The sequence below is a fragment of the Arvicola amphibius genome, chromosome 4, assembly GCF_903992535.2.
Source record: "Arvicola amphibius chromosome 4, mArvAmp1.2, whole genome shotgun sequence".
NCBI classification, from domain to species: domain Eukaryota; kingdom Metazoa; phylum Chordata; class Mammalia; order Rodentia; family Cricetidae; genus Arvicola; species Arvicola amphibius.
Genome location: NC_052050.1, coordinates 32,805,857 through 32,830,494, shown reverse-complemented (window position 1 = coordinate 32,830,494; position 24,638 = coordinate 32,805,857). Strand labels below are relative to the sequence as shown.

The 24,638-nt window shown below is 49.1% G+C and overlaps 1 protein-coding gene across 3 annotated transcripts in view; it reads right to left on the bottom strand.

Moving 5' to 3' along the window:
* The window catches only part of Msi2 (musashi RNA binding protein 2), a 363,569-nt gene that overhangs the window by 30,535 nt on the left and 308,396 nt on the right, over nt 1–24,638 (bottom strand). For all 3 annotated transcript variants that reach the window (XM_038325574.1, XM_038325575.1, XM_038325576.1), the window contains exons 9-10: nt 17,635–17,749; nt 9,713–9,787 (exon numbers count right to left, since the gene is read on the bottom strand). In XM_038325574.1, the coding sequence (XP_038181502.1) occupies nt 9,713–9,787; nt 17,635–17,749 (190 nt within the window). The remainder of the gene's footprint in view (nt 1–9,712; nt 9,788–17,634; nt 17,750–24,638) is intronic.

Below are 24,638 nucleotides of genomic sequence, written 5' to 3'. Positions count from 1 at the left end.
TGCAGGAATGGGAAGGATGAAGCAGTCATGTGCTTCTTTGACATTTTGCCTGCTGGTCCCTAGATCTAGAATACCCTTCAATATCTACTGGGGAAACTTATTTTCTTTTACTTTTTATTTATGTATCTGTGTATGCATGCCACCCATGGAAGCCAGGAGAAGGCATCGGATCCCCTGGAGCTGGAGTTAAAGGTGGCTGGTGGACCTTTGAGAAGTGAGCAGCCATGAGGATGAAGCCCTCTCTGTGGAGATCAGTACCTTTACAAAAGAGAACCCAGGGCCAGCTCAACAGCTCAACAGCAGGTGCTGAGCAAGTCTGGCAATCTGTGTTCAATGCCCAGAACCAATATAAAGGTGGAAGGAGAGAACCAGCAATATAAAGTTGTTCTCTGACCGCCACATACCCTCTATGGCAAGGATACTCCACCCCATTACTGTGTGTGTATGCACACACACACACACACACACACACACACACACACACACAGAGAGAGAGAGAGAGAGAGAGAGAGAGAAAATAAATACATTTTTAAGAAGAATTCAAAGAGTTCACTAACCGCATCCTCCCAGTCCTCAAACAAAGTGTGAAGATACAACAAGAAAACAAGCGTCTGTGGACCAGAAAGCAGCCCTCACCATGACAGTAAATCTTCCCAGCATCTAGAACTACCTAGAAAATAGATTTCTGCTGCTGCTAGCTCCAGGCTGTGTATTGTTATTATAGCAGGGACAGACCAAGACTACCTGCTCCCAACACGCTGCTATAGCCACATGGATTGTACTGGGAATGCCCTAGCTGGACACTTGGGGGGTGCTTCTCTAGGCTTGGAGTTTATTGCCCTGAGAGACAATACAGTGGCTGTACCATGCATTTTCCCAGCAGCCAGAGTAACAGAGCCAAGGGGCTCTTCTGGCAGAGGGTCCAGGTTGAGTATGACTCAGTGGAAACCGTGTAGTGGACACACCACTGCCTTCTGCTTGTCCTTGGCTGTTCTGGAAGGCACAAAAGCCTGGCCCCTCAGGCCGGATGTGGCAGTCTACCCAGAGTTTCACGTCTGAGGAATTTTGTTGTTGTAATTTTGTTTTGTACGCTGTAGGCTTTCACTTACTTTTACTGATGACATAAAAACGGGAGGCCTGAGGAATGGTGATGAGGGGCCCCCTAGTGGGACCCAAAGAGGACTTTAAGGCCGGTGGCGTAGGTATCTGAGGAGGCGTGGGAGAGCATGCAGGTAACAGTGAGAAGAGACAGATCTGGTAGGTACCAGTTCTCAGCTCACAGGGAAGGAGGTACACACCCCACAGCCCCCTTCATTACTAACCTGCTGCTCCCCCAGACCCTTCAGCAACCTGGGAGGCAGGGAGATGCAGTAGGACCACCTTCTCCATCTGATAGGTATTTGACAGGTAGGGACACTGAGGCCCAGGGTTTAGGCAAGATAAAAAGAGCCCCATCTCCAAGCTTCCTGCAAGTCAGTGTGTGTGTGTGTGTGTGTGTGTGATGCATGTGTGTGTGTGATGCATGTGTATGTGATGTGTGTGTATGAGATGTGTGTGTATGTGATAGGAGTGTATGATGTGTGTGTGATGTGTGTGTGTGATGTGTGTGTGTGATGTGTGTGTATGATGCATGTGTATGTGATATGCGTGGGTGCGGATGGGTGTGATGTGTGTGTGATGCGTGTGTATGTGATGTGAGTGTATGATGCGTATGTATGTGGTGTGTGTGTGTGAGCGTATGATGTGTGTGTTTGATGCATGTGTGAGATGCATGTGTATGTGATGTGTGTATGAGATGCGTGTGTATGTAATAGGAGTGTATGATGTGTGTGTGTGATGTGTGTGTGATGTGTGTGTATGATGCATGTGTATGTGATATGCGTGGGTGCGGATGGGTGTGATGTGTGTGTGAGATGCGTGTGTATGTGATGTGAGTGTATGATGCGTATGTATGTGGTTTGTGTGTGTGTGTGAGTGTATGATGTGTGTGTTTGATGCATGTGTGAGATGTGTGTGTATGTGATGTGTGTGTGAGAGAGAGAGATGCGTGTCTGGTGTGTTGTGTGCTGTGACCATGAGGAGCTGAGCGCTCACTTTGTGGCACCCTCTCATTTATGCAGAGCAGCTTCAAGAGGCACAGAAAGCTGATCGCAAGTGAAACCCGCAATTCCTGTCAATCCAGATTGCTCCAATTCATTTCTGCAAATGTTTATTAAGTGCCTATTAGGCACTGTGCTCCACTTTCATCTGGGAATAGAGTCAACTCCTGATTTTCCATGCCAGCGCGGATTGCTCGGCGATACTGAACACCCACAAGCCCCACAAGCCTCCCTCCAGTCCTGGCTGGATTTGGGGTGCTCTGCTGACTTTCAAAGCAGCAGATCTGCCTCCTGACTAAGCTTGCCTTTAATATTTAAATGAGAGGATAAATCCCGCAGTACACATAGGGCCAGGTGGCCAGCAGGCTGGCCTCTGGGAGCTGGCTTGTAATTTAACAGCGCCTCTGTGAAGAAGCAACCACTAGGGAGGAGTTTGAGGTGGGGAGGGCAGAGAAGGATTAGGGGTTTGGATAGGACAGATGGGAGAGGCTCTTCCTTATAAGGCCACGCCCTGCTTATAGCTTTGGCCCTGCACAGACTCATAGATCCTCAGCTCCATTCATCAGCCCAGAAGGCTAACCTCCCACTTGGACATTTCAAGATCTGCTTCCCAGCTGGTGAGAGGTCAGGCCCTGCTCACTGAGTGAAGAGCCAGGTAGTGCCTAAGAGGTTACCACCTGGGTGCCACACAGGTTCCCCAGTGTGGGCATAGGGTGGGGAAAGGAACCCCTTCCAAACTGAAGCAGGATCAAGGAGACTGAGCTGAGACTGAAGGGCTGAGATGTCTGATTTCTGGGTTCTGATATTCTACCAGGACAGCCCTGGAATGGCCTCTCCTGGCCTAAGGCTCTGAGAACTTAGCCAGAGAGAAGAACACAGGAGGTCAGGTGGAACTCATGCCCAGGGCTTCCGTTCCTGAGCTGGGACTGACCTTGAGGGTCTCTCACTCTGGAGGGCTACAGAAAGGAGTAGACAGAAGGGCCCTGAGGCTGCTCCTCACAGTACTTCAGTGACTCTCTACACAGCACCCTAGGTCTTGAAGAGCGAAGAATCTGGAAACTTTGCAAAACTACTGTTCTTCAGGCAGAATTGGCAGCTGGGGCAAGTCACAGCCTTTTGTCCATAGCCAGGGCTGTTCCCCCAGCCTGCCCACTTAAGGAATACTTACTGTCTCCTGAATACCCAGGCTGCCCACTCTGCCTCTGCAGGATGTGACTGGCCATCAAACTTGGTCTTTGCTCAAAGGTTACCTAGCAGCTGCTCTGGCTGACAAAGGCTATTTGAGGTCCTCCCCAGATGAACAGGGCCTCTTTAAGCCAGGCCCCCTCACCTCAGGCCACTCCTATTGAGCACAGCTCAGCCAGCACCAGGGACTGTCACTGGACAGTGACTAAAGCGACTGAGAGCAAAAACTTGGTAGTGAACGGCTTAGTGGCCGGGAGTCCTGACGTGGTAATTCCAGAGGATGGCCAAGCCTTGGTTGTGACTTTATCACAGTCCCCTAAGAGACCTGACTCCATTGCTAAAGAGCCAGGGAACGAACAAAATTTCTAGTCCTAGTTGCTAGAGCAGGGCCTCCCCAGCCTGGGACCTACCCAGCCCTTGCCCTTCGCACACAAGGGCTCAGGAGGCAGGTATAGTGCTGGTTATAAGCCTGGCTCTCTTGGGTGCCTGGAGCACTCTGTAGCTAAGGTGAGACTTTTGGCAGCTGGTGCCATAGTAACCTTATTGTCCTTAGTAGTGATGGCAGATCCCAAAGAGCCACCGGCCAGCCTGAGGCAAGGAAGAGGAATGGAGCTGAGAAGGTGAGGTTGAGAAGAAAGATAGGGGTAGACAGGAGGGGACATCCTTCTGGACTCACTAAGTATCTATACCCCCTTTAGCCCTTCATACCCTAATTGGCAGAGGAAGGCAGCCTCCATTGCCCCTCCTCTGTAAACTCTCCTCCAACCCATCCCATGCAATGGGGGCCTTCTGAAACCTGACCTGAACCCCAACTACTTCAAGACACCCCACCAGCTCTTCATTCATCAATGCACTCAACGTCCCGAGGCCTGCCCTGGCAACTCCCCAGGGTGGGGGTAGGGGAATCCCATGCCACGCCGATCATTGATAAGCAGTTCCAGGCAGCACCATCATGAGGGCTGAGGACGGGAAAATCACCCTGGGACGCTTACTCCACCAGCAATGCCAATACTCGTTATTTCTAAAACTTCATTCTAGAGCATTTACTGATTTGCATGGTATATTATTAATCTCTCTCTCTCTCTCCCTCATTTCTAACTCAACCAAAAAAGCACTTTCACTATTCAGAGTACAAGGTCACCTGGCTACGAAGTGGCCAAACGGCACCGGAACAAGAGACCCTTCGGGCCTCCATCCAGAAACAGGCCCTCTCTCCTTTAGCGTGCACCACTCAGGGGTTAGAAAAGGCAAGGCAAGATGTGTGCCTCAGCCTGCGCGCAACCGTACAGACCCACACCTGATGCACAGATGTGAAACGTTCGGGCGCCGTCTTCACTGGTGGGAGGGAGTGGCAGCCGAGTGCGGGGCAGGGCGCTATCCCGCAGCTGGTGTGAGCAGATGTTCCATCTCTGCTCAAGGACAGATCACCTCCAGCGAAAGCACAGGGCTGTCTGCCGAGGACGAAGGGAGAGCTGGGGCCAGGCAGCAGCCGGGGGGACTTGGCATGCTTCTACAAAATGAACTTGGCTGTCACTGGTGCTGGTTATTTAGTACATTCACCTCCCCTGGAGCGAGAACAGGACAGTCTCAGGCTAAGAGACGGCAGCACACAGCATGTCCGTAGTAAACAATTTATTTTTCTACCTCAGTTGCTTACAGGGGGAAACATAAAACGTCATTAGGGAGCAGCGCAGATGAACTATTTACAGCAACGGGGAAACTCACAATGGCTGAACTGAACTGCCTGAGAGGCGAGCACTTCAGGACACGCTCACCAGAGCAGAGCAGTTCACAGAAGCCAAGGTCAAACTAAGAAGAGGGAAGCCTACAAGAGCTTTGTTTCTGAAGAGCAGCAACCACTGCCACCACTCATGAAAAAGCCCGTAGAAAGATGAAAGGGAACCAGGTAATTGCTACATCAGTTATCTCTAACAAGAGGAGCCAAACTGCACGGACCGCCTGCCATGCTGACCTGCTCTATGGATATCAAGGACGCTGATATTCAAATGTACACATCTGCTCACACCAGGTCAGGCAAACAGAGGCAAGGGTCACTGCCCACAAACTCTGGCTTTTGCGGGTAAGACTGAACCGTCGTTACTAACTCAAGAGAGTAGGGACATTTCAAAGAGGGATGTGGATGGGGTCAGCATAACATGATCCTTCCGGATAGGGGTGACTGTCAGGGTGCTAGCACTGAGATGTAGCCCGATTTGGGTGGTCCCAGATGTCCTGTTCCTTCCCACCGTGGTGGTGCCATGGGGTAGGAGAAAGTAAGACACACGGGTGGAGCAGTGAGTTTGGGGAAGGGAGCCCAGTGCGGGGGGGGAGGGGGGAGGTGGTGTCCTGTGCCCATGGGTGCAACAACTAGCAGGGTCAGGGTGACTCTACTGTCCCTTCTCAGACAGACAGACGAGTTCATTGTGGCAATAGCCACCAAGAGACTGGCCCCAAAGGACAATGGCAACTGGACAGTGTTTACACAGCTGCTCATTCAGATCACATTTTCCACATGGTTTTATAAAGGGTGTGTGTGTGTGTGTGTGTGTGTGTGTGTGCGCGCGCGCACGCGCGCGGGGCGTGCACGCGCGCGCATACCACCGCACACCACAGGACACAGGTGCACCCTCCAGATCACACAGCTGCAACCCCTCTGGGTCACCAGTACTTAAAAGCTTACGTCTTGCCCCGTGAGATGCCCAGCAAGCCCGCTTGATCATTATTTTAAAAAGGCAGCATCTGCAGGATTCCTCCAAGGAATCCCTACCTTCTGGGGAGCTGGGGATGGGGTGCGGGTAGGGATGGGACTGGCCACAATGCATTCAGGAAGCAAAGTGGGAGGGCACAGGCACACAAAGTTTTCTGAAACAAAACAAAGCAAAACAACGAGGTCTTTCCCAGAATTTAAAACAGGAGAAATCATGTTCGTTCACTCCATCAGCCAGACAGCACAGATTTCAGTGGGCCCTGCCAGCAGTCGGGCGGCTCTGGCACGAGTGTGTACTCTCTAGAAATGATGGCAAGCCCCCACTTGTGATGCTTCTTTTAAGAGCTTGTTGATAACAATTACATCTCATGAATCGAAATCGGCAAATAGTTTGAGAAGTGAAATAGGACCAGACACAGAGCACACAGAGTTGCTAGTTAACAGAGTAAACAGAAGGGAGAAGCCCAGAAGGGGAGGGTGTGAGGATGTGGGCAGACCACTGGTGATGGGACCACCATTCCAGACTCAACACTGACGCAAACACAGGGCTAGGAAAGACCCAGGAGCACAAGAGGCAGGAGCCATTGGCTAATGGCTCCCCAACCTTCCTAGAAAAGAGCCCCAGCCCCAATTCTGACCCAAGGCCGTACAGCCCGTTTCTCAGCACATTGTACTTGTTCTCAAACAACCCTGCAGGTGGCTACACAGGCCAACCTGTTTAACACAGTTGTGTGGCCCGCGGAGATCTATTGGGACTATGTGTCACACAGGTGGGGTGAGACCTGGACCCCAATCAGCTGAGATGGATGTACAGGTAAAGACATGTGCAAAGAACACTTTGGAAGGGATGAGGTTCCTGTCTGCTGCGAAGGCCCCAGATTCCTGCTAATGCATGAAGGTTGTGGTTTGAGAACCCGGTGGGCTGTCATTTCTCTACCATCATCCCTCTAGGATGGATTCAGAAGGCTTAGGAGGGGCTAGAAATAGGAAGTGGGCACAGGATAAGGCTATTGAGCCATGAAGAAAAAGCATCAGGACAACCTGGTGGTGACAAGAGCTGTGCCAGTGTCAGAAAGGGCCAGGATCAAGCCCCAGGGCATGGGAACTGCTCCACAGAACCACCCAGAGGAGGCAGGGAGAAGGCAGAGTACTAGGCGGCCCCACTTTTGGAGTTCACTCTGCAGTCCCACCACCTCCTTAGCCACACCCACCTCAAAGAGTCCTTAGGGTGTGACACAGGAGACTAAAGTCAGAACACCCTCAAGATTCCATGCCGAAGTCCACCAAGCCTTAAGCTCTGTGACGATGTCAAATTTGATTCTAGAGGGACGACCACATCCTGAACTCATGACTGGAAGGACACAGGAGGCAGTCTAGGCTTTGTGTCTGGGGCTTGGCAGGGTGTTAGAACAAAAAGATGGGGCCTGATGCTCCATGAAGGGCAACTCCTAGGGGCTAGGGTCATGGAGTGGGGTGAGCTCTGACCTCAACCTGACTCCTGACATACTGAGGTAAAGGCTGGGTGGTTCACACTTCCTCGGTTGCAGAAAGACAGATGGTCTCTCTCGGGTCATGGGATAAAAGAATCTTTTGACTACAAATGGATAGGACACAGAAAGTTTGGTGGCTGAGAATGGACTGCCCAGCCTATGGGCCAGGGAATACTGCCTGCCTGCCTGCCTGCCTGCCTGCCTTCAAGGCTGATTTCTCCCCCATATTTAACCCTAGTGACTGGCCACAGTTGAAGAGCTAGCAACATGATGAAGATAAACAGCATCTCCAGGCATAGACACTGTACCCAACCCTTATCAAAGCCTTGACTTCCCTGAAGGAACCAGGCACCCGGGGAACACCACCTCAGTTATCCAGCCTCAGCTGGGTCATACTGGCATGTCTGTCTCTGTCTGTCTGGGGCAGACCCACGGATGTGGGCCACAGAGTTAGAACACTACCAGATACTTCCTGAGCTGGTTGAGACATGGGGTGTTAGCATGGGGTCCACTTCACTGTCCCCAAAGTATCTCACATTGTGTCCCTCTAACTCTACATGTACACACCTCTAGGTGTACCGTATCTTTTGATGGAACAACACTGAGCAACAGAACCCTCAGTGGGATGGAAATACACTATTTTCCACTCTGAGACCAGCCTCATGTAACTGCCCAGTCACTGGAATGCGGCCAGTGTGAATGAAGACCTCAGGTTTTCCTTTCTCCGGAATTTTAATTACTACAGATCTAAATTTTAGTGGCCTATGGTACCTCGTTGGCCAGTGGATACTGGCTAACAGTCAAGTATTAGATGTTAGGATTCAGGCTGCCTGGTCCAATTGCTGCCCCTTGCTCACTGGGACTCTTTCTCTGTGCTTTGGGATCTCTACCTGTAGTGGGGATAAACTAGGCACAGTTCTAGCCTGAATACAGATTCTCTCTCCCAGGAGTCCCAGCTGCAGAGAGGCTGCGGAGAGAGCCTGCCAAGGGTCCTTGCCGACAGCATCTCCCAGAGGGGGAAACTGCCTGGGTCCCAGCGAAGCCATTCCACTCATCGTTCTACTTGGATTTCTGTAGCTCCATCTCTCTCCCTTCTGCCTCTGACCCCGCAGTCAGAGAGCTGCACTGTCTGTCTTTCAAAGGCTCCACTCACCAACCATTCACAAATAAGAGATGTGAGGACCAGAGCACGTGACTTGCCACACAGCCACTTGGCCAACTGGAACCAGAACCAGGATAAATGTCTAGGTTTCCAGTACTGGCCAGAATCATGGGACACAGCCCTGCACATCTCTGTCACCATTTTAAAGCCTGAACTGAGGCCAGTGCTAGCCTTAGACTTTTCCTCCACAGACAGCCTTCCCTCAGGCCGGCTTTCTGTGCCTTCTGCTCAGCACTCCTCCTAGGTCTCCAAGTAGAGATGTGATAACCCCAAGAATAGTCACTGAGTGTAGTACCCCCCCAACCCCGGCAACCCGCACTGGCCCATGCACACAGAGAACCACGGAGCACAGACTTCCCTTACATCAGCTCTGGCCACATTATCTGGCCTTTGACTCTGATACACGAGGCACCCTAATATATCCTCATCTGTGAGGAAGTTTACCTCACAAAGAACATCAACACCCCTAAAGCATCATTTCCTGCAGCATCCTCTCCATTTTCCCCATACCACACCCACTGGCTCCCTCAGCGCTGAAGCACCTGAGCATGGGGGGGGGGTGTCATGCTCAGCTGTCTATGCAGAGTAGAACGAGAATCTGCAGAGTCCGTTCAGGGTACGAAGCACAAGTCTGACCCCTGCAACCTCACCAGCGTACACCAGAAAAGCCCGAGGTCAGGGCAGTAGAGAGGATTAGAGGAGAGGAGGAAGGGAAGGCAGGCTGGGAAGCATTAGACAGGCAGATGTGAAGAGCAGCAGGCAGCAGGGATGGTGGATGCAGCAACAAGCCCTGAGCCTCGTTAATCCCCCAGAAAAGCCGGAGAACAGGCTTGGGGGCAAAGGAGGTGAGCAGAAGGGGTTCCCCACCTCTTCTCTCCTCCCGTTTTCCACCAGCCTCAAGGAAACACTCTAGTCCATTGGAAAGTTCCAATTATACCCTACCATGGACCAGAGAGGACTCAGAAGGTCGACAGGTATGCAAATTGTTTTCTCTCTCGGATCATCTCTCTGCTCCCCTTCAGATGTCTGCCTCCCAAATTTCCAAAACCCCAACATCTAAGCCACTTACCTGGGAACTGGTAGCCATAGCTAGGAGCGAATCCGGGGTAGCCTCGGCCATAGGTTGCCACAAAGTTGGGGTAGCCTTAAACAAAGAGAGAAAGAACGAGGTGTCAGACAATGGCCTTGGACCCGGAGTTCTATTTCATGGAAGGTGACAGCGAATATCAGCTGTGGTTATTTATGCTCACAGAATGATGTATCTCTGGGGAGGGTCTTTATCCAGGCCCTGGATCCCCTCTCTCCCACGGCTGGAGGTGTGACCATGAGGATGTTTATAATTAACCCATATTTAGGCAACCAGACTGCCTTTTAAAGCCCAGGTACGTTCATGAACCCGTAGAGTAAATACCACGCAGAAGGAGGGAGAAGCACAGTGCCTGCCTCTGGCTCTGACATTTGGAGAGCTTACCCTGAATGTACTTTACCTTAAAGATGTTGACAGTAGGAGATTAAAGTCCTTGTACTGCCTTCTTTCGAGGCAGTGGACAGGAGCCAGAACATCACACGGGGCAGGGGTACTCTGGGATTGGCAGTTTAGTAGCTACACAGAGGGCTGCCTCTCAGCTTAGCAAGCCATGGCTGAGGGAGGCGGGGGCCATGTCCCAGCACAGACACTGCAAAGAAGTGTGTCTTCAAGAGAGCTAGAGGGACCGCGTGGAAGCATGTACCCAGAAGTCCCAGCTGAGCTCTGAAGGCCGGGCGCAGAACTCTCATGGACATTCGTGGTAGATGGTTTGTCTGACCCTTCTGCAGCAGGTGACCTACCAAGGGGCGCTGAGAGCCCTCTAGTGAGTCCTGGAGCAGGTGGGCCTGTCCACTCTGTGAAGCAATCTCCCATTTTAGAGGTCACTTCAGTGCTGCTCACTTCATTCTTCACGCCCTGTCCCGATTCCAACAACAGTGGAGGTGAATGGAGCCTTCCTGTACTGTAGCTTCCTTGGTCACAGCAGCACCACAACTACCTCCTGTCCTTGTCCCCAGAGATCTATTGTGCCTCCTTCCACCTTGCGTGGGTTAGCTCAGTACAACCATACTTCAAAAATGTCACCCGGGTCCTGTACCAGCACAGTGGCTAGCCCTCAGCTTTGGCCTCTGAGGTGGCTGGCTGGTGGGTGTCAGTTTGGCCAGCACTTGAATGAACTCTGCTTCTGCCTGGGAGGCAAGCCAAGGCAAACTTTCACAGCAACCTGCATCTAGAGCCAGTGGACAGAGGATGACAGGTGATTCTGAGTGTTTACTCTGGCATCAGCAGGACAATCCAGCATCCAGAGGTACCAAGTGGCCCTCTGACCAGGCCATTCCTGGGCTGTCCCATGGCTGGCAGCTGGAGCTCAGATGGTTCAACTCTCTAAGCTCCTGTCTGTTTGCCAGGCTCCATTCCCCAGCCTTCCTGCTAATTCTGAGCACCACTGCTCTGTATAATAATCTTTGCCACTCCCAGAAGTCAGAGGCACTTCTATTTTTACCAAAAAGAGAGTGGAAAGCCACTTCTATGGTGGATTTAGGGCAGGCCCCAAATTGTCCAGAAGACAGGGAGCAGTGGCCACTCTACCTGTTTCTGCTCTGCTTGCATACTCCCCGAAGCACAAGCTCAGGGGGTTCGTTATCCACCTCCCCATGGAGTCTCATACCAAGCACACCCCGACCCTGCTCACCTACATTCCACGTTCTCCTCCCCATCACGAGTCAGGCTCGGGAACTCTTTCCACTGCCAGTCAGTGCTTATGCCTCAGAGGCCCAAAGTTAAGCCTTGCATGGGGTTTTCCCTGGAGATGTTGTGGGTTGGCTCCACCACTAGACCTAGGTCACTCATGGGTCTGGAAGTCAGGAGACCTGGTATCTAGGCCTAGCTCAAGACCACTCCCTTGGGGATGACTATGGCCTTACTGTTTGAGTCTCCCTAAATTCACACTGGAATCCTAACCGTCTGATATACCATATTAGATGTTAAGGCCTTTGGGAGGCAAATGGCTTGCAAGAGCACAGCTCTCATAAATGGGATGAAGCTCTTTCAAGGAAGGTTCCAGAGAGACCACTGACTCTCTCACTATTTGGATTTCCTAGCATTCAGGAAATTCAGGACTGAGACATAGATGTCAATTCAAAAGGCTGATTAAGACCTATGGGATTCTGTCACATGACTCTGACCTAAAATGGGGTTTTCCCCCTTTCATTTAGAGGTGGAGTCTTGCCAAAAGTAAAAACCCTTGCAGGTCACTGGCGGCACTGAGGTGCTCAAATTCTCAGCAATGACCAGCTGTGGTCCTCACTACAGCTGGAGCCTTCCCACCTGTGAACTAACGCACTGGCCAATTGGGCTTGCTCTACTTCATCTGGGCCTGGCCACTGGCTCTGTCCTGGTGAGCTTATTCTCCAGGCTCATGATGCTTCACTGGCAGAAGGCAAGACAGAATGATCCAGAAACACTGTACCTACTGGTCTCAGAGGGGCAGAAGCCTAGGAGACCTCTGAGCTCAGAGCACCTGATGGGGAAGAGAGAGTATAGTGGTGGCCAGACCCCAGAGTCCTTGATACGCAATGGCTGTTCGCTGGAATTTATATCCTGGATGGGCAGCTCAATTTTTCTCTAAATTAATCATCCGCTATCAAATCAGATCTTTCAGGGCTAGATTTCTGATAGCACTATTTCAACAATATTGATAAATGGATTATAGGCAAATGGTCAAATCACTACTGTCTAGGGGCTTTCCTGAAGAAAAATGGCTCCTTTGCTGCTAACTTCAGAGCAGGGTCCTAAATTTGAAGTGTTAATTTGACAGGAAGAGCAAAAGCCCATGCATCATTTCCCCTGAATGTAGGTGCGGAACAGTGGAATGGCTAGTCCCTCCTGGTACTCAAGCTACCTGTATAACTTCATAGCAAATAGTCTCCCTCACGCAGAGCCTAAAGTCTTCAACACAGAAAAAGAAACATGCTGTCAAGTTCCCACAGACTTTGGGCCTCACCCTGTTCTTCCGGATAGGCCAATATCCTCATCCCCCAAAGAATGGAGATGAAAAATTCCACACCTGCCACGCTGGGGGATCTCATCTCCATACCCCCAATACTGAATAGCCTCTCTGTCAGGCAGATGAAATTATAAATTTATAATACAACATTACTTCAATTTTCCTCTTCATTTGCAGCTGTGCAGCCCAGCTCTGCTCCAGTGGCTCAGGGCCCAGGCCGCACGGGGGAAACTGGCTGGCTGCATATCAATAGCACATTACAGTAGACCCACGCGAACGCTCCATCAAGCCACATTACAGCAGGATGACCCAGCCACCACTTCCATTAGCAGCTGGGCCCCTCCCACACTGGCCACTGCACAATTTATTTGCTCCAGTACTCTGGATGCCTGATCAATCCCACAGTAATTATCTCTTGTCACTAAAGGGAAAAAAAAAAAAATCAAGCCTTCTGCCTGGATGACCACCTTCCTCACACGGAGGCTTTCCATTGTGGCTGCGCAAGTAGGAGAGGGATAATAGAACTCGGGTGTGCTCGAAAGTTCTTTGTGTGGCCCCATCCTTGGGATGCTCATAGGGTTCTCAAAACTGTGGCTTTAGATCTCTGCTCCTAACTTAGAAGCGTCTGCATCTTAGATAGGTCATGGCTTATCCAGGCTCTTAGGCAACCACCTAGTATCTTATAAGGCTTTGCCCAGGCACTTGACTTCAAAGACACAAGAGAGAGGGGTCATTTATATCCAGAGAACACAGTGAGTGTCTGCTACAAGTGCAGGACTGCCTGGGGCTACGAGGATAGCTCCATGATGTCAAGCGAGGACCAAGAGCCCCTCATAGGCAAGGATGTGAAAGCCAGTCCACAAAGTTCCACAGTCCAGGAATTCTCCCCAGCTGTAGGGGCTCCTCCACACCTGCGCTAATTTAACCTTTAACAAAAACTATCTGAAAGGGAAACTTAACTCCCTTAGGGGCATGCGCCATATCACAAATATTCAAGTGCTGACGTGCACATGAAACCGGTGGTCACCACACTGGCAAGCAGACAAAGATCAGTCTCACAGACTCAGAAGGCTCTATGGACCCATTGCTCCAGAAGGATAAGGGACAGCTGAACTCGGAGCTACTTCTGTCTACCGAGAAACAGGTGCACAAATTAGGACAGACAAACCAGTATTTTAGGGGAAAGAAGGGTCTTCCCACAAGTCCAGGAAGGTAAGCAGGTCTCCTGGAGTGAACGCGTGCAGATCATGGCTTCCCAGGCCTTTCAACGACAATTGCTTTTTATTTATTATTTATTTATTACCTTCAATTTAGAAGGCATTAATGTTGGGGAGCACTGTACCAGGGTTTTGCAAGGATCTATTGGGACAAATGAAGATAAGAATGCTTTTTGGCTAGCTGCTATCTGGCCTGTAGCGTCTCTCTTCTCCCCCGCCTGCCAAGGGGCGTTTTTCTTACAAGGCTTCAACACTGAGCTTTCTCTCTCTATCACGTGTTTAATAAATAGCATGTGCCCAACCAGGCCAAGAATATTAAAGGCAGCGGGACTATGAGGCTAAAGGCAGAGAAGGCCAAGAAGAATCAAATACATCAAGAGTCACGTGTTTGGTTTTACTAAGTCCTCTTTCATTAAGAAAGCCCAGGACGACTCTGCAGCATTAGGCTGGATGACTGTGGCTGCTCCCACAGAACACGGACAATGGGACAGGACCCGCGGGTCGCAAAAGCATCTCCACTGATGGCGCAGTTGTTTCTGGTTCTGTCTGGCTCAGAAGTAAGAGGTGGGACCTTGGAGCAAGTCCCTTCCTCTTCAGCCCCCTACACTCTTTTAAGGAATTCTTACCATCTTTTATTCCATCTTATTAAGGGCTGTGAAAGCTAAAGCCCAAACAACTTGCTTTTGCCCCAAGGATGTGGGCAGCCATATCAAGAGAAATCAAGAAAGAATGCCATATTCCCATTTGCTTGCCAGCTTCCCTTTTCTGAGATCTCCTAAAGGATGGAGAAGATCCTGAAAGGTTTTAAAAATCAGTCACATGATGCCCCAGTCATGAGACCAGCATGTCTGCCTCAGCTCCTGACTGGGATTGGAGGCAAGGTTCTCATGCTGGCACTTGCTAAACAAACATTGGATGAGAGAGTTTTGACATCAGTGCCTTATAGTTCTGCTTTTAAATATTCTTCTTAGAAACTACCTTCATTAATGAGTATTTATTTTGCAGGGTCTCACGGTATAGCTCAGACCGGTCATGACCTGGGATCTTGCCTCAGCCTCCTTAGGGGTAGGACTACAGCTGTGTGCCACTGTATCTGATTATTCAGTGTTTTTTGTTTGTTTGTTTTTCAGCAACAGGGTTTTCACATAGTCCACACTGCCTCAGACTTGCCCTGTAGCCAAGGATGACCTTGAACTGCTGGTCTTCCCACTTCTACCTCCTAAGTGCTAGGATTATAATAGGTATGCATCCCCATGCCTAACTCTTCAGTGAATTAATTTTATTTTTCATTTTATTTTCCTGTAGGAGCTAAGCTCATCAGCCAGACTGTTAAGGGCAGTGATAGCATGGGCTCCAGGACTGATATGCAAACAGTGAACTATGGAGAGAGGTAGCGGCCCCACCCAGAGAGGAGACTACCCCAGGCCACGCTGCCGCGTTAGAGGACAGATACGTAACCAGTGAAGCAGCTAGGGGGCAGGAAGTCTTCCTCCTGATTCCTCCTAAAGAGCCAGAGGCCCATGGACCATGTTGCGCCATCAGGGACAGGAAGCCAGTCGAGGGTACCTATATATTAAGAGCTAAGTAGTCTTCCATAGAGCAACACCATATAATTCTCAATGGCTTTAGTAATCATTTAGAAGTAATAACTACGGGGTTGGGGAGAAGGCTCAGTTGGTCAAGTGCTTGCCGCACAAGCATGAGGACCTGCAGTCACATAAAAACGGGAGGTGTCGGATTTAAATCCAGTGCTCAGAAGCCAACAGGAGGATTCTTGGGGCTTGCTGACTAACCAGTTTAGCTGAATTGGTGAGCTCCAAGTTCAGGGAGAAACCTGTGGCTTCCACATGCCTGCAGCAAACACAACACACGGATGTCCTCTTATATGTATATCGATCTATGGAGACTCATTAATTGTCTCTAGCCAGTGTCTGTCCTTACAGCTGATGACGGACATACACCTCGATAAACTTACCACAGACTGACCAAGTGTGGGATGCCAAAAACATATTTCCCATACCCAATCTCCCAACCTGCACAGCTAAGCGGCAGCACGCTGCATAAGTGCCTCTGATTCCCTTCCTGAGAGAGAACGGAGAAGATGGCTGTTCTCTGACAAGCTACCACACAGCAGCTGCCCCTGTCCAGCAACCCCAGGGAGTGTGGTGCTGGAAACTGCCAGCCTGGAAAAGATCCAAACTCAGCAGTCAAAGCAGTTTCTACTGAATACACACAGCTGTCACACTGTTGCTAAGTAGAAAATTAGCGGGGGTCAAGCCGGCAGAAGCTGGGGACAGTCTTTTCTACCATAAGATAGTCCCTGAGTTTGATACACAGTCAACTTCTGAGTGTTAGGTGCTGAGTTCACAGGTGTGTACCCCCACACCCAGTTTTCTGCAAGGACTTCAGGCATGCTAGGCAAGGGCTCTACCACCAGAGCCACACTCCAGCCCTACCATATTGTTTTAATTACTGTAGCTTTAGAAAGTGCTTTGGGCTATAGTCAAACTGGTGTTTTCTGATTTCTTGCTTTTTTTTTTTAAAAAAATTTTCTTTTCTTTCACGTTTCTACTTCTAGTTAAGTTTTAGAATCACGCAGGCAGTTTCTAAAGAACTGAAATAGGAGTTTTTCTTATAAACTCTGTTAAGCCTAAAAAAATTAATCTGAGGAGAATTAATAGATTGGCCATTTAAAAAATATTCTAAATGGCACCATTCTCTGTATTTAAAGTTCTTCAATATAGCTTTACCTGCCCAGGTTATTTTTCTCAGACAAGGAGATACCATTCTTTGTAAGGGCACGAAAAGTTTTAAAACTAAGCCAGGAATGATTTAAACAGCAGCACATCCGAAAATATACAAAGAGCTTATCACACAATATAGAAGAGGGACTCTTAGCCAAGCCAAATGAAAACCCATTAAAACTAGACAGCTCGTGTGCCTGAATGGAATTTTACCATTAACGACCATTTATCCCATTTAATTAGTATTTTCCTGACACACAATAACTTGCACTAAAATACCGTTCTCTCGCCTTGAAATTTCTAATTATTGTTGCGACCCACACCATTACGCATCTCCTCCGCTTTCTCCATCTTTCATGCCATTTAAGCGGTGAGATTTTCAATTATCTACGCAGGGCGGACAGAGATACCTCTAAGGAAAGGGGCATAATATGCAACTCAATTTCTCTAAAAGCCAGGAGAGATCATTTTTAGTCAGAACAAACACACTTTGTCTTTCATCATTTTTTTTTGCAAATAAAGAGTAAAACAGGCTATTTAAAACATCCATTTAAATGCAAATTTTGATATCCCAAGAGAAAAATGTTAATCATTTAAATAGACAGGATTAGTGCCCACCCTTTGCCACCCTCCAGTGCCTCTCCTAAGTTTTAGAAAAATATAGCCTGAGTTCACGCAAGGTAGGCCAGCAAGGAATTCTTAGGTCTTAGGAATGTTCGCTGGGCCAAGAAGGCTGAGGCTGAGAGGGGATGATGGTCCTGTTTTGTGTCTGAGGAAGGGGATGGACAGACAGTCTCAAGCACACCATGATCTCAACTGACCGTCTCAAAGAGGAACCTATCACCCTCACTAGATCTTGAGTTAACAGCAGCTTACACAGGTAAATGGAGCTCAGGTGCGTTAAATGACTGTTAAGTGACTCAGTGGGTGGTACAGGCTGCCACAACCCTCACCCCCAGTCCACTGGGCTCCCCCATCCCCACACCTGTGCCGACTCACCCAGCATCCCCATGCCAAGCATGAACGCATCCATGGTGTAGGGCAGCCCCCGGGCCCGGCCTCTTGTCCCAGGTGGGAACATGACTTCTTTTGGCTGAGCTTTCTTACATTCTACCTGTTAAACAGAAAAGAGGACAAATGAGATGCAAATGCATTCCACGTAAATGTCAGCCGCCGAACCCACCGGGTTACGGGGCTGTTATTTTCAGCCTCGCTCCTTACTCACTGTAAAAATAGCTGTGCCGAGCAAACGGCCTGCAAAATAAATATTTAAGAAGCCACACCACTTGTGCAAATCCTGCGTTGGAAAAACCTACAAGGATGAAATTAGGTTCTGGAAGGGCAGCGAGGACGCAAGCTAAAGATACACACGCGGGGCTGCAACCTGGCGCCGAAAGCGCAATGGCTAAGGCGTTGGGGACGCGGATGGATGGGCCTGCGGAGAAGAGCTGCGGCAGCAATGACAATCATCTTTCATGGTGGTTGGGCCTTTTAGACAGATTCCTCGATGGCCCTGAAGGCCAGGGACTCCCCACATCAGGCCACGAGAGACCCTCTTTTATGAAACAGAGAGGGTACTCAGACCTGGCTCCATCTCCCAGATGAGACCACTGAATGTCGGAGGCTCAGAAGTAACATACCACCTTCCACCCCCAGCAGGCAAAGGCCTGGAAGCCAGGTGTTACATTTAGCACCAGCCTTCGCCAAAGGAGTCCCGAGAACTAACATAGACTCTACTAGAATGGATTACTAGTTTTGCATTTAGCACTCATGTCTTTTAGCGGCTGCTAATCTTTCCATTTATCTTTTGCCTCCAAAATCTCCCAATCCTATTCTAAATATGCATCCATATTAAAAACTGTAGGGCCAGGGAGATGGTCCAGTGGTTAAAGTCACTTCCTCTCAACCCCGATGACCTGAGTTCATTCTCTGGGACTGACATGGTGGGAGGAGAGAACTGAGTCTCAGAGTTGTCCTCTGACCTCCACGAATGCCACGGCACACGCACTCCGACATAAATAAAGACGTGCAAAATAAAAAACCGAGACTCCAGTAAATAAAGCTGTGGCCTGCAGAAGCTCCTGCATGGTTTGCGGGGACTGCCTGAGCCTGCTCAGTATTGCTTGCTTTTAGTTTACAGGCAAATTTAACAAGCACCGTTGGCTGTAAATCAACCCATTGCTGATAGAGATGGGCTGTTGCAGAGCAAAGCAGGGCACTTAGAGCAGCCAACAGGAACAGCATGGGGGCCTGATGGGGACAGAGGAAGAAGAATCGGGTATCTTCTTTAAAAAACAATCTGAGGACATATAGTATAGGAGCAAAAGCTTCACATGGCTCAGCAGCTGCCAGGGGTATCACTGTGTCACAGGAGATTACGTTGCTTATGGTGTCTGAGGCAGCCAGAGTGAGCTAGATTGTGTGCAGTACACATTGCTTTAAAGGGGAACCTACACAGAGGACCCATTTTGGAGAGAGATATGCTCATCCCAGATACTCCAATTAAAAAGAGTTAGTGCTTTTAGTAGAAATTATAAAGCCAGGAGTGGTGGGACATGCCTGTAATCTAAGCACTTGGGATGCTGAAGCAGGAGGATTACAAGCGTGAGGAAAGCCTGGGTTATGTATGAAGGTCTTGCTTCAAAAAGCAAACAAACAAACAAAGAAACAAAGAAGAAAATAAAAGGAAAGAAAAATTATTTAGTGCTCAAGGGGAAACGTTGACCTAAACTAATAACTCTGAAACCATGTAACAGGTATTATTCTTGCTCTCTAAAGAATGGTAACTACAAATATCTTTAAAAATGGACTCAAGCCAGGCGGTGGTGGCGCAAGCCTTTAATCCCAGCACTCGGGAGGCAGAGGCAGGCGGATCTTTGTGAGTTTGAGGCCAGCCTGATGTACAAGAGCTAGTTCCGGGACTGGCTTCAAAGCTACAGAGAAACCCTATCTCAAACTACAAAAAATAAATAAATAAATAATATTAATAAAAATAACAATGGACTCAACACGCATGACAAATATGTTCACGATAAAGAGGCTTTTGGGTTTTTTTTTTTTGTTGATCAGAAGAAATGAGCAAGGTGAAAGAGAAACGGGTAAAAGATATGAACAGGCAGTTCACAAGGAGTTCATAAAGAAGCACATAGCTTCAGAATAAAGTATTTTGGGGGAGCTGGGAAGATGGGTCAGTGGGTGAAGCCATGTGCCTGCCACACAAGCATGAGGACCTGAATTTCAGTGTCCAGCGTTCCCGGAAGGGCTGGATGTGTGGCTTGCACATCCGTAACCCCTCTGGGGAGATGAGAGAGTCCCTGGAAGCTTGTGGGCCGGAAAAATTGGTATATGCAGGGGGAAACCAGCAGATTCTGTCTCAAACGAGGTAGGAGGACAGAAAGTAGCAGCCACACACGTGTTGTGGTGTGTGCACACGCAGGCTCGAGCTTTGGTGGAGGAGGGCATGGCTGTAGCTGTGAGGTGGCTAGCCCTATTCCTCTGTAGCCAGGAAGCAAAGGGCAATCAGAAAGAGGGGCTTGGCTATGTGAGCATCAATGCCTGGGGCCTGAGAGGCTCAGTGGCTAAAGGGATATATTGTAAACTGGTGTGGTGGTACAAGCCTTTACCCTGGCACTTGGGAGACAAGAGACAGGCAGATCTCTGTGGGCTGGAGGTCAACCTGATCTACATAGTGAGTTCCAGGACAGCCAGGGAGACACAGTACGATTCTGTCTTAAAAAGAAAAAAAGAAAGAAAAATGTAGATGTCCTTCCAGAGGGCTAAATTTTGAGTCCAGGACACACACAACTTCCTATAACTTCAGCTCTAGGGTATCTGGCGCCTTTGTGTGTGTGTGTATGTGTGTGTGTGTGGTGTGTGTATGTGTGTGCGCGTTTGCACATGTGTGAGCGTGTGCCCCACCCCAGACAAACAGAGACACAGAGACACAGACACACACACACACACACACACACACACACACACACACACACACACAGAGAGAGAGAGAAACTGTAACAGAATAACAAAGCAAACAACTGAAGGCTTGCCCCAGTGACAGACTTCCTCCAGAGAGGCTCTGTCCCCTAAAGGTTCCCCAATAGCACCACCAGCTGGGGACCAAGTGTTCAAATCTATGAGCTGTAGGGCTCAATTCATATTCAATGCACAACAGGCAGAAATCAGCACTTTGATTTTTCCCGAAGGGCAACTAGTAATATATAAAAACCTACTATGATCCCATCTTTTGATCTAATAATCCTACAAGTAGGAGTTTGTACTGCGAGGGTCTATGAATGTGGCTGTTTGCCAGGCACCACCACCACCACCACCACCACCACAACAACAATTCAACACAGGGATTGGAGCTGGTGAGATGAGATGATTCAGTATATGAAGGCTCTTGCCACCAAGCTTGGCCACCTGTGTACTGTCCCTGGAATCCACATGTTATAGGAGAAAACTGCTACAAATTGTCCTTTAAGACTTTCCCACGTGTAGTAGGGCACACACAGACACGGACAGACAGACAGACACACATACACAGAGTAATAATTTTTTTAAAAAAGCAACAGGATGGGGCCTACAAAGATGGCTCAACAGTTAAGAGCACTTGCTCTTGGAGAGGACCAGGGTTCGAGTCTCAGCACCCACAAGGTGGCTCACAAACATCCATAATTCCAGATGCAGGGGACCATTTAACTCCCTTTTCTGACCTCTGCAGGTACAAGACATACCTGTGACACACAGATACATAAAATACATCTTTAAGGTGGGGAGTGGTGGCATACGCCTTTAATCCCAGCACTCGGGAGGCAGAGGCAGGCGGATCTCTGAGTTTGAGGCCAGCCTGGTCTACAGTGCGAGTTCCAGGACAGCCGAGACTGTTACACAGAGAAATCTTGTCTCAGAAAAACCACATGTGCACACACATACAAGCACACATGTAAGCATACACACATTCACACACACACACACAAAATCTTTAAAAAGTAAAAAAAAATCCAAACAAACAAACAACAGAACTACCAGGGTACCGATGAAGTGGAGTTTGGTCAAATGCCATCAAAACACTGGCCATGAGGTACTGGTACTGGGAACTTCCTAGGTCCCAGGCAGACCAGGACAGTAGTTACCCTAACTACAGGAAGACAAACATAAATGACAGTGACCTTGTGAAGAAAACAAAACAAACAAAAAAAAAACCCAAGTGTGTATATTGTATTAAAAATATTTAAAAGATCTACCAAAATTATCTTAGAACAGCTTAAAAAATTATGGTGTAGGGGCCGGGCACTAGTGGTGCATGTTTTTAATCCCAGCACTTGGGAGGCAGAAGCAGGAGGATCTCTTGAGGTCAAGGTCAGCCTGGTCTATAAGAGCTAGTTCCAAGACAGCTAGGGCTGTTACACAGAGAAACCCTGTTTCGAAAAACCAACCAAACAAACAAAAATTATGGTGTATTCTGTTACTACTTCCCAAGTCTCCCGCCACGTAGTGGCTTCATGTTACATGTTTTCATAAAACAATGTAATAGCCTGTCATCAATAGGGTTATTGGGGGAATTCCTCTTGCATGTAGGTGGAGAAAGATGATTAAAAACAAATAAGTTCAACCACATCAGGTCTTTTAGATTTCTGCTCGTAGCTCAGGCACGGTGATCAGCCCTAGGCCCTGCCGTTGAGCCCCCATCCTGGGAGCTGCAGGCTGAGAAGTCTCTTCTGCAGGAAGCTGCCCTAGCACAGGAAGATGGGCGTGCCCTGAGCAGGCAGGCAGATAATTACCTAACGCTGACACCAGGATGGGAATAATGCTGCTAACCAGCTCACTTCCTAACAGCCCTATCGGTGGCAATCTATTGCTTTGTCTTATGAAAACCTGCTGCCTGTTCCTAGGCAACCCGATCAACGGAAATTTCAGGTTTATACAATTTTCATTTAGGGAACATAAAGGTTAACTAACTGTAATGGGAGTATTTTAAATAAACCCACCTACTCTTCCCAGCGCTGAGCAGGGCTGGCAGCTGGGTTGGATTCTGCTGTCTTTGCTGGTGGCATGTTGGCAGCACCCACCACAGGAGCTCTGTCAGCCGCCCGCCCTGTCACAGTGAGTGCACTCAGGGCCAGAGGCCATGGCATGCAAACTCTCTGGGGCCTCAGCCTGTCTTGGGCCTTTGAATGACAGCAGCGGCATTGGAAACAGCAGGGAGCCTGTTCAGGCCAGCAGTGAGAACTTCTGGAAAGATTACTCAGGTCCAGACGTCTCTTTGCACAGTCTGTCCCCACTCCCTGCCCCTGGAGATTCAGGAGGATTAACTCTGTGATGTGGAAGAGTTCAGAGTTGGGATGTGGGGGATCCACCAATAAATAAGGCGAGCCCCGGCTCAGAGGACTTCCGCTCTCCTGTTCACCAAGGGTGCAGGCAAGTGCTCTCTGAACATCACACTGCCTTGCGTCACTTTTAGGCTTATCGCTTCTCCCTCGTTAGATCCAGACCACATATGGGCTATCGTCTCCTGTATTTATGGCAAGCCAGAGAGTTTGACCCAAGACCTAGAGGGAAAACCAGAACCAAACAGGAAAACCCAATCAACCTCTTTCGTTCTGGTCACAGACTCAGGTCATCTGTTCCAGACATCAACAACCGTACACCAAATGTCCCCCAAACACAGTGGCTTTGGACAACCACTGACTGTGATCCTCAGAGCTCTGAGTTGATGGTACTGGGTTTTTTCATGGAACTGTGGTTAGATGGCGGCTAGGGCTGGAGTCAGAGAAAGCCTGGACTAAGTTGAGGGTCCAAGACCGCCGATGGATACCTCCTACAGCTTCTCCAGGACATCTGGCCTTGTGACAGTACGAACATTCCAAGATATTCTGCATAAGCTTCTAATCAGGTACTGGGATTCACACCATGCAACTTCTGCCACATTGTACCATGTGCCAGCTCAGAGCCAGTGAGGGAGGATGGGACACCAAGTGTAATCAGCAGGAACATGGAGCCCAAGGGGCCATCATAGAGTTAGGTGCTGCCTGAAGTCACTGATGTGCAGGGGTCAGACAGGAGGGTGGGAGGCATTCTACCATCCTGCTGCCTGCTGGCTGAGTTCTCAAGGTAGTGGGCACTCAAGTCTGCTGACATCATAGGGCAGTGGGCAGAGCATACAAGCTCCCTTTCCACTGTAGCACTATGGGCCTCTGTGGCTTTTCGTGGACATTAGAAACAAATTGGAGGTAGGTCTCCATGGGTTTATTGTTTGCTTCTTCTTCTTTTCTTCTTGTCTTTTTGCTCTTTCTCTCTTTTTTTGGTGCTAGTGCTAGTACTAGTGCCAGGGCCTTGTGCATGCTAGGCAGATGCCCTTCCACTGAGCTATACCCCAGCCCTATGTTTCTAACTTGTTATTCAGACCATGGTGGTTTGAAAGAAAATGGCTCCCAAAGGAAGTGTGGCCTTGTTGGAAAAGTGTGTCAACGTGGGGGTTAGCTTTGTGGTCTTTTTGCTCAAGCTTCCCTCAGTGTGACAGTCAGTTGACTTCCTGTGGCTTCTAAGTCAAGATGTAAGGACTCTGGGCTGCAGGACCGTATCTGTCTGCACGTGGCCATGCTCCCTGCCATGCACGCTCCCTGCCACGATGATCATGGACTGAAACTTCAAAACTGTTAGTCTCTTCAATTAAATGTTTTCTTTGAAGAGTTACCGTGGTCATGGTGTCTCTTCACAGCAATGAAAGCCCTAACTAAAACACAGACATAATTTCAAACTTACAGAAAAGTTGCAGAGACAGCTCAAAAACTAGCTGGTATCCTTCGGCCAACACTGATCACTGCTAGCATTCTGACACCCCCGCCCAGCATTTGCGCACACTCCATGTCTGTACCTGGACAGGTAGGAGTGAGTTTGTGTTTCCCATTCGAGAGCATGCTTGCAGACAAAGGGCTGGACTTGGTGCTTGGGCAATTATATACACACATGGCTCTGGTGATCCCCAGCATTCCAAGAAAAGAAAA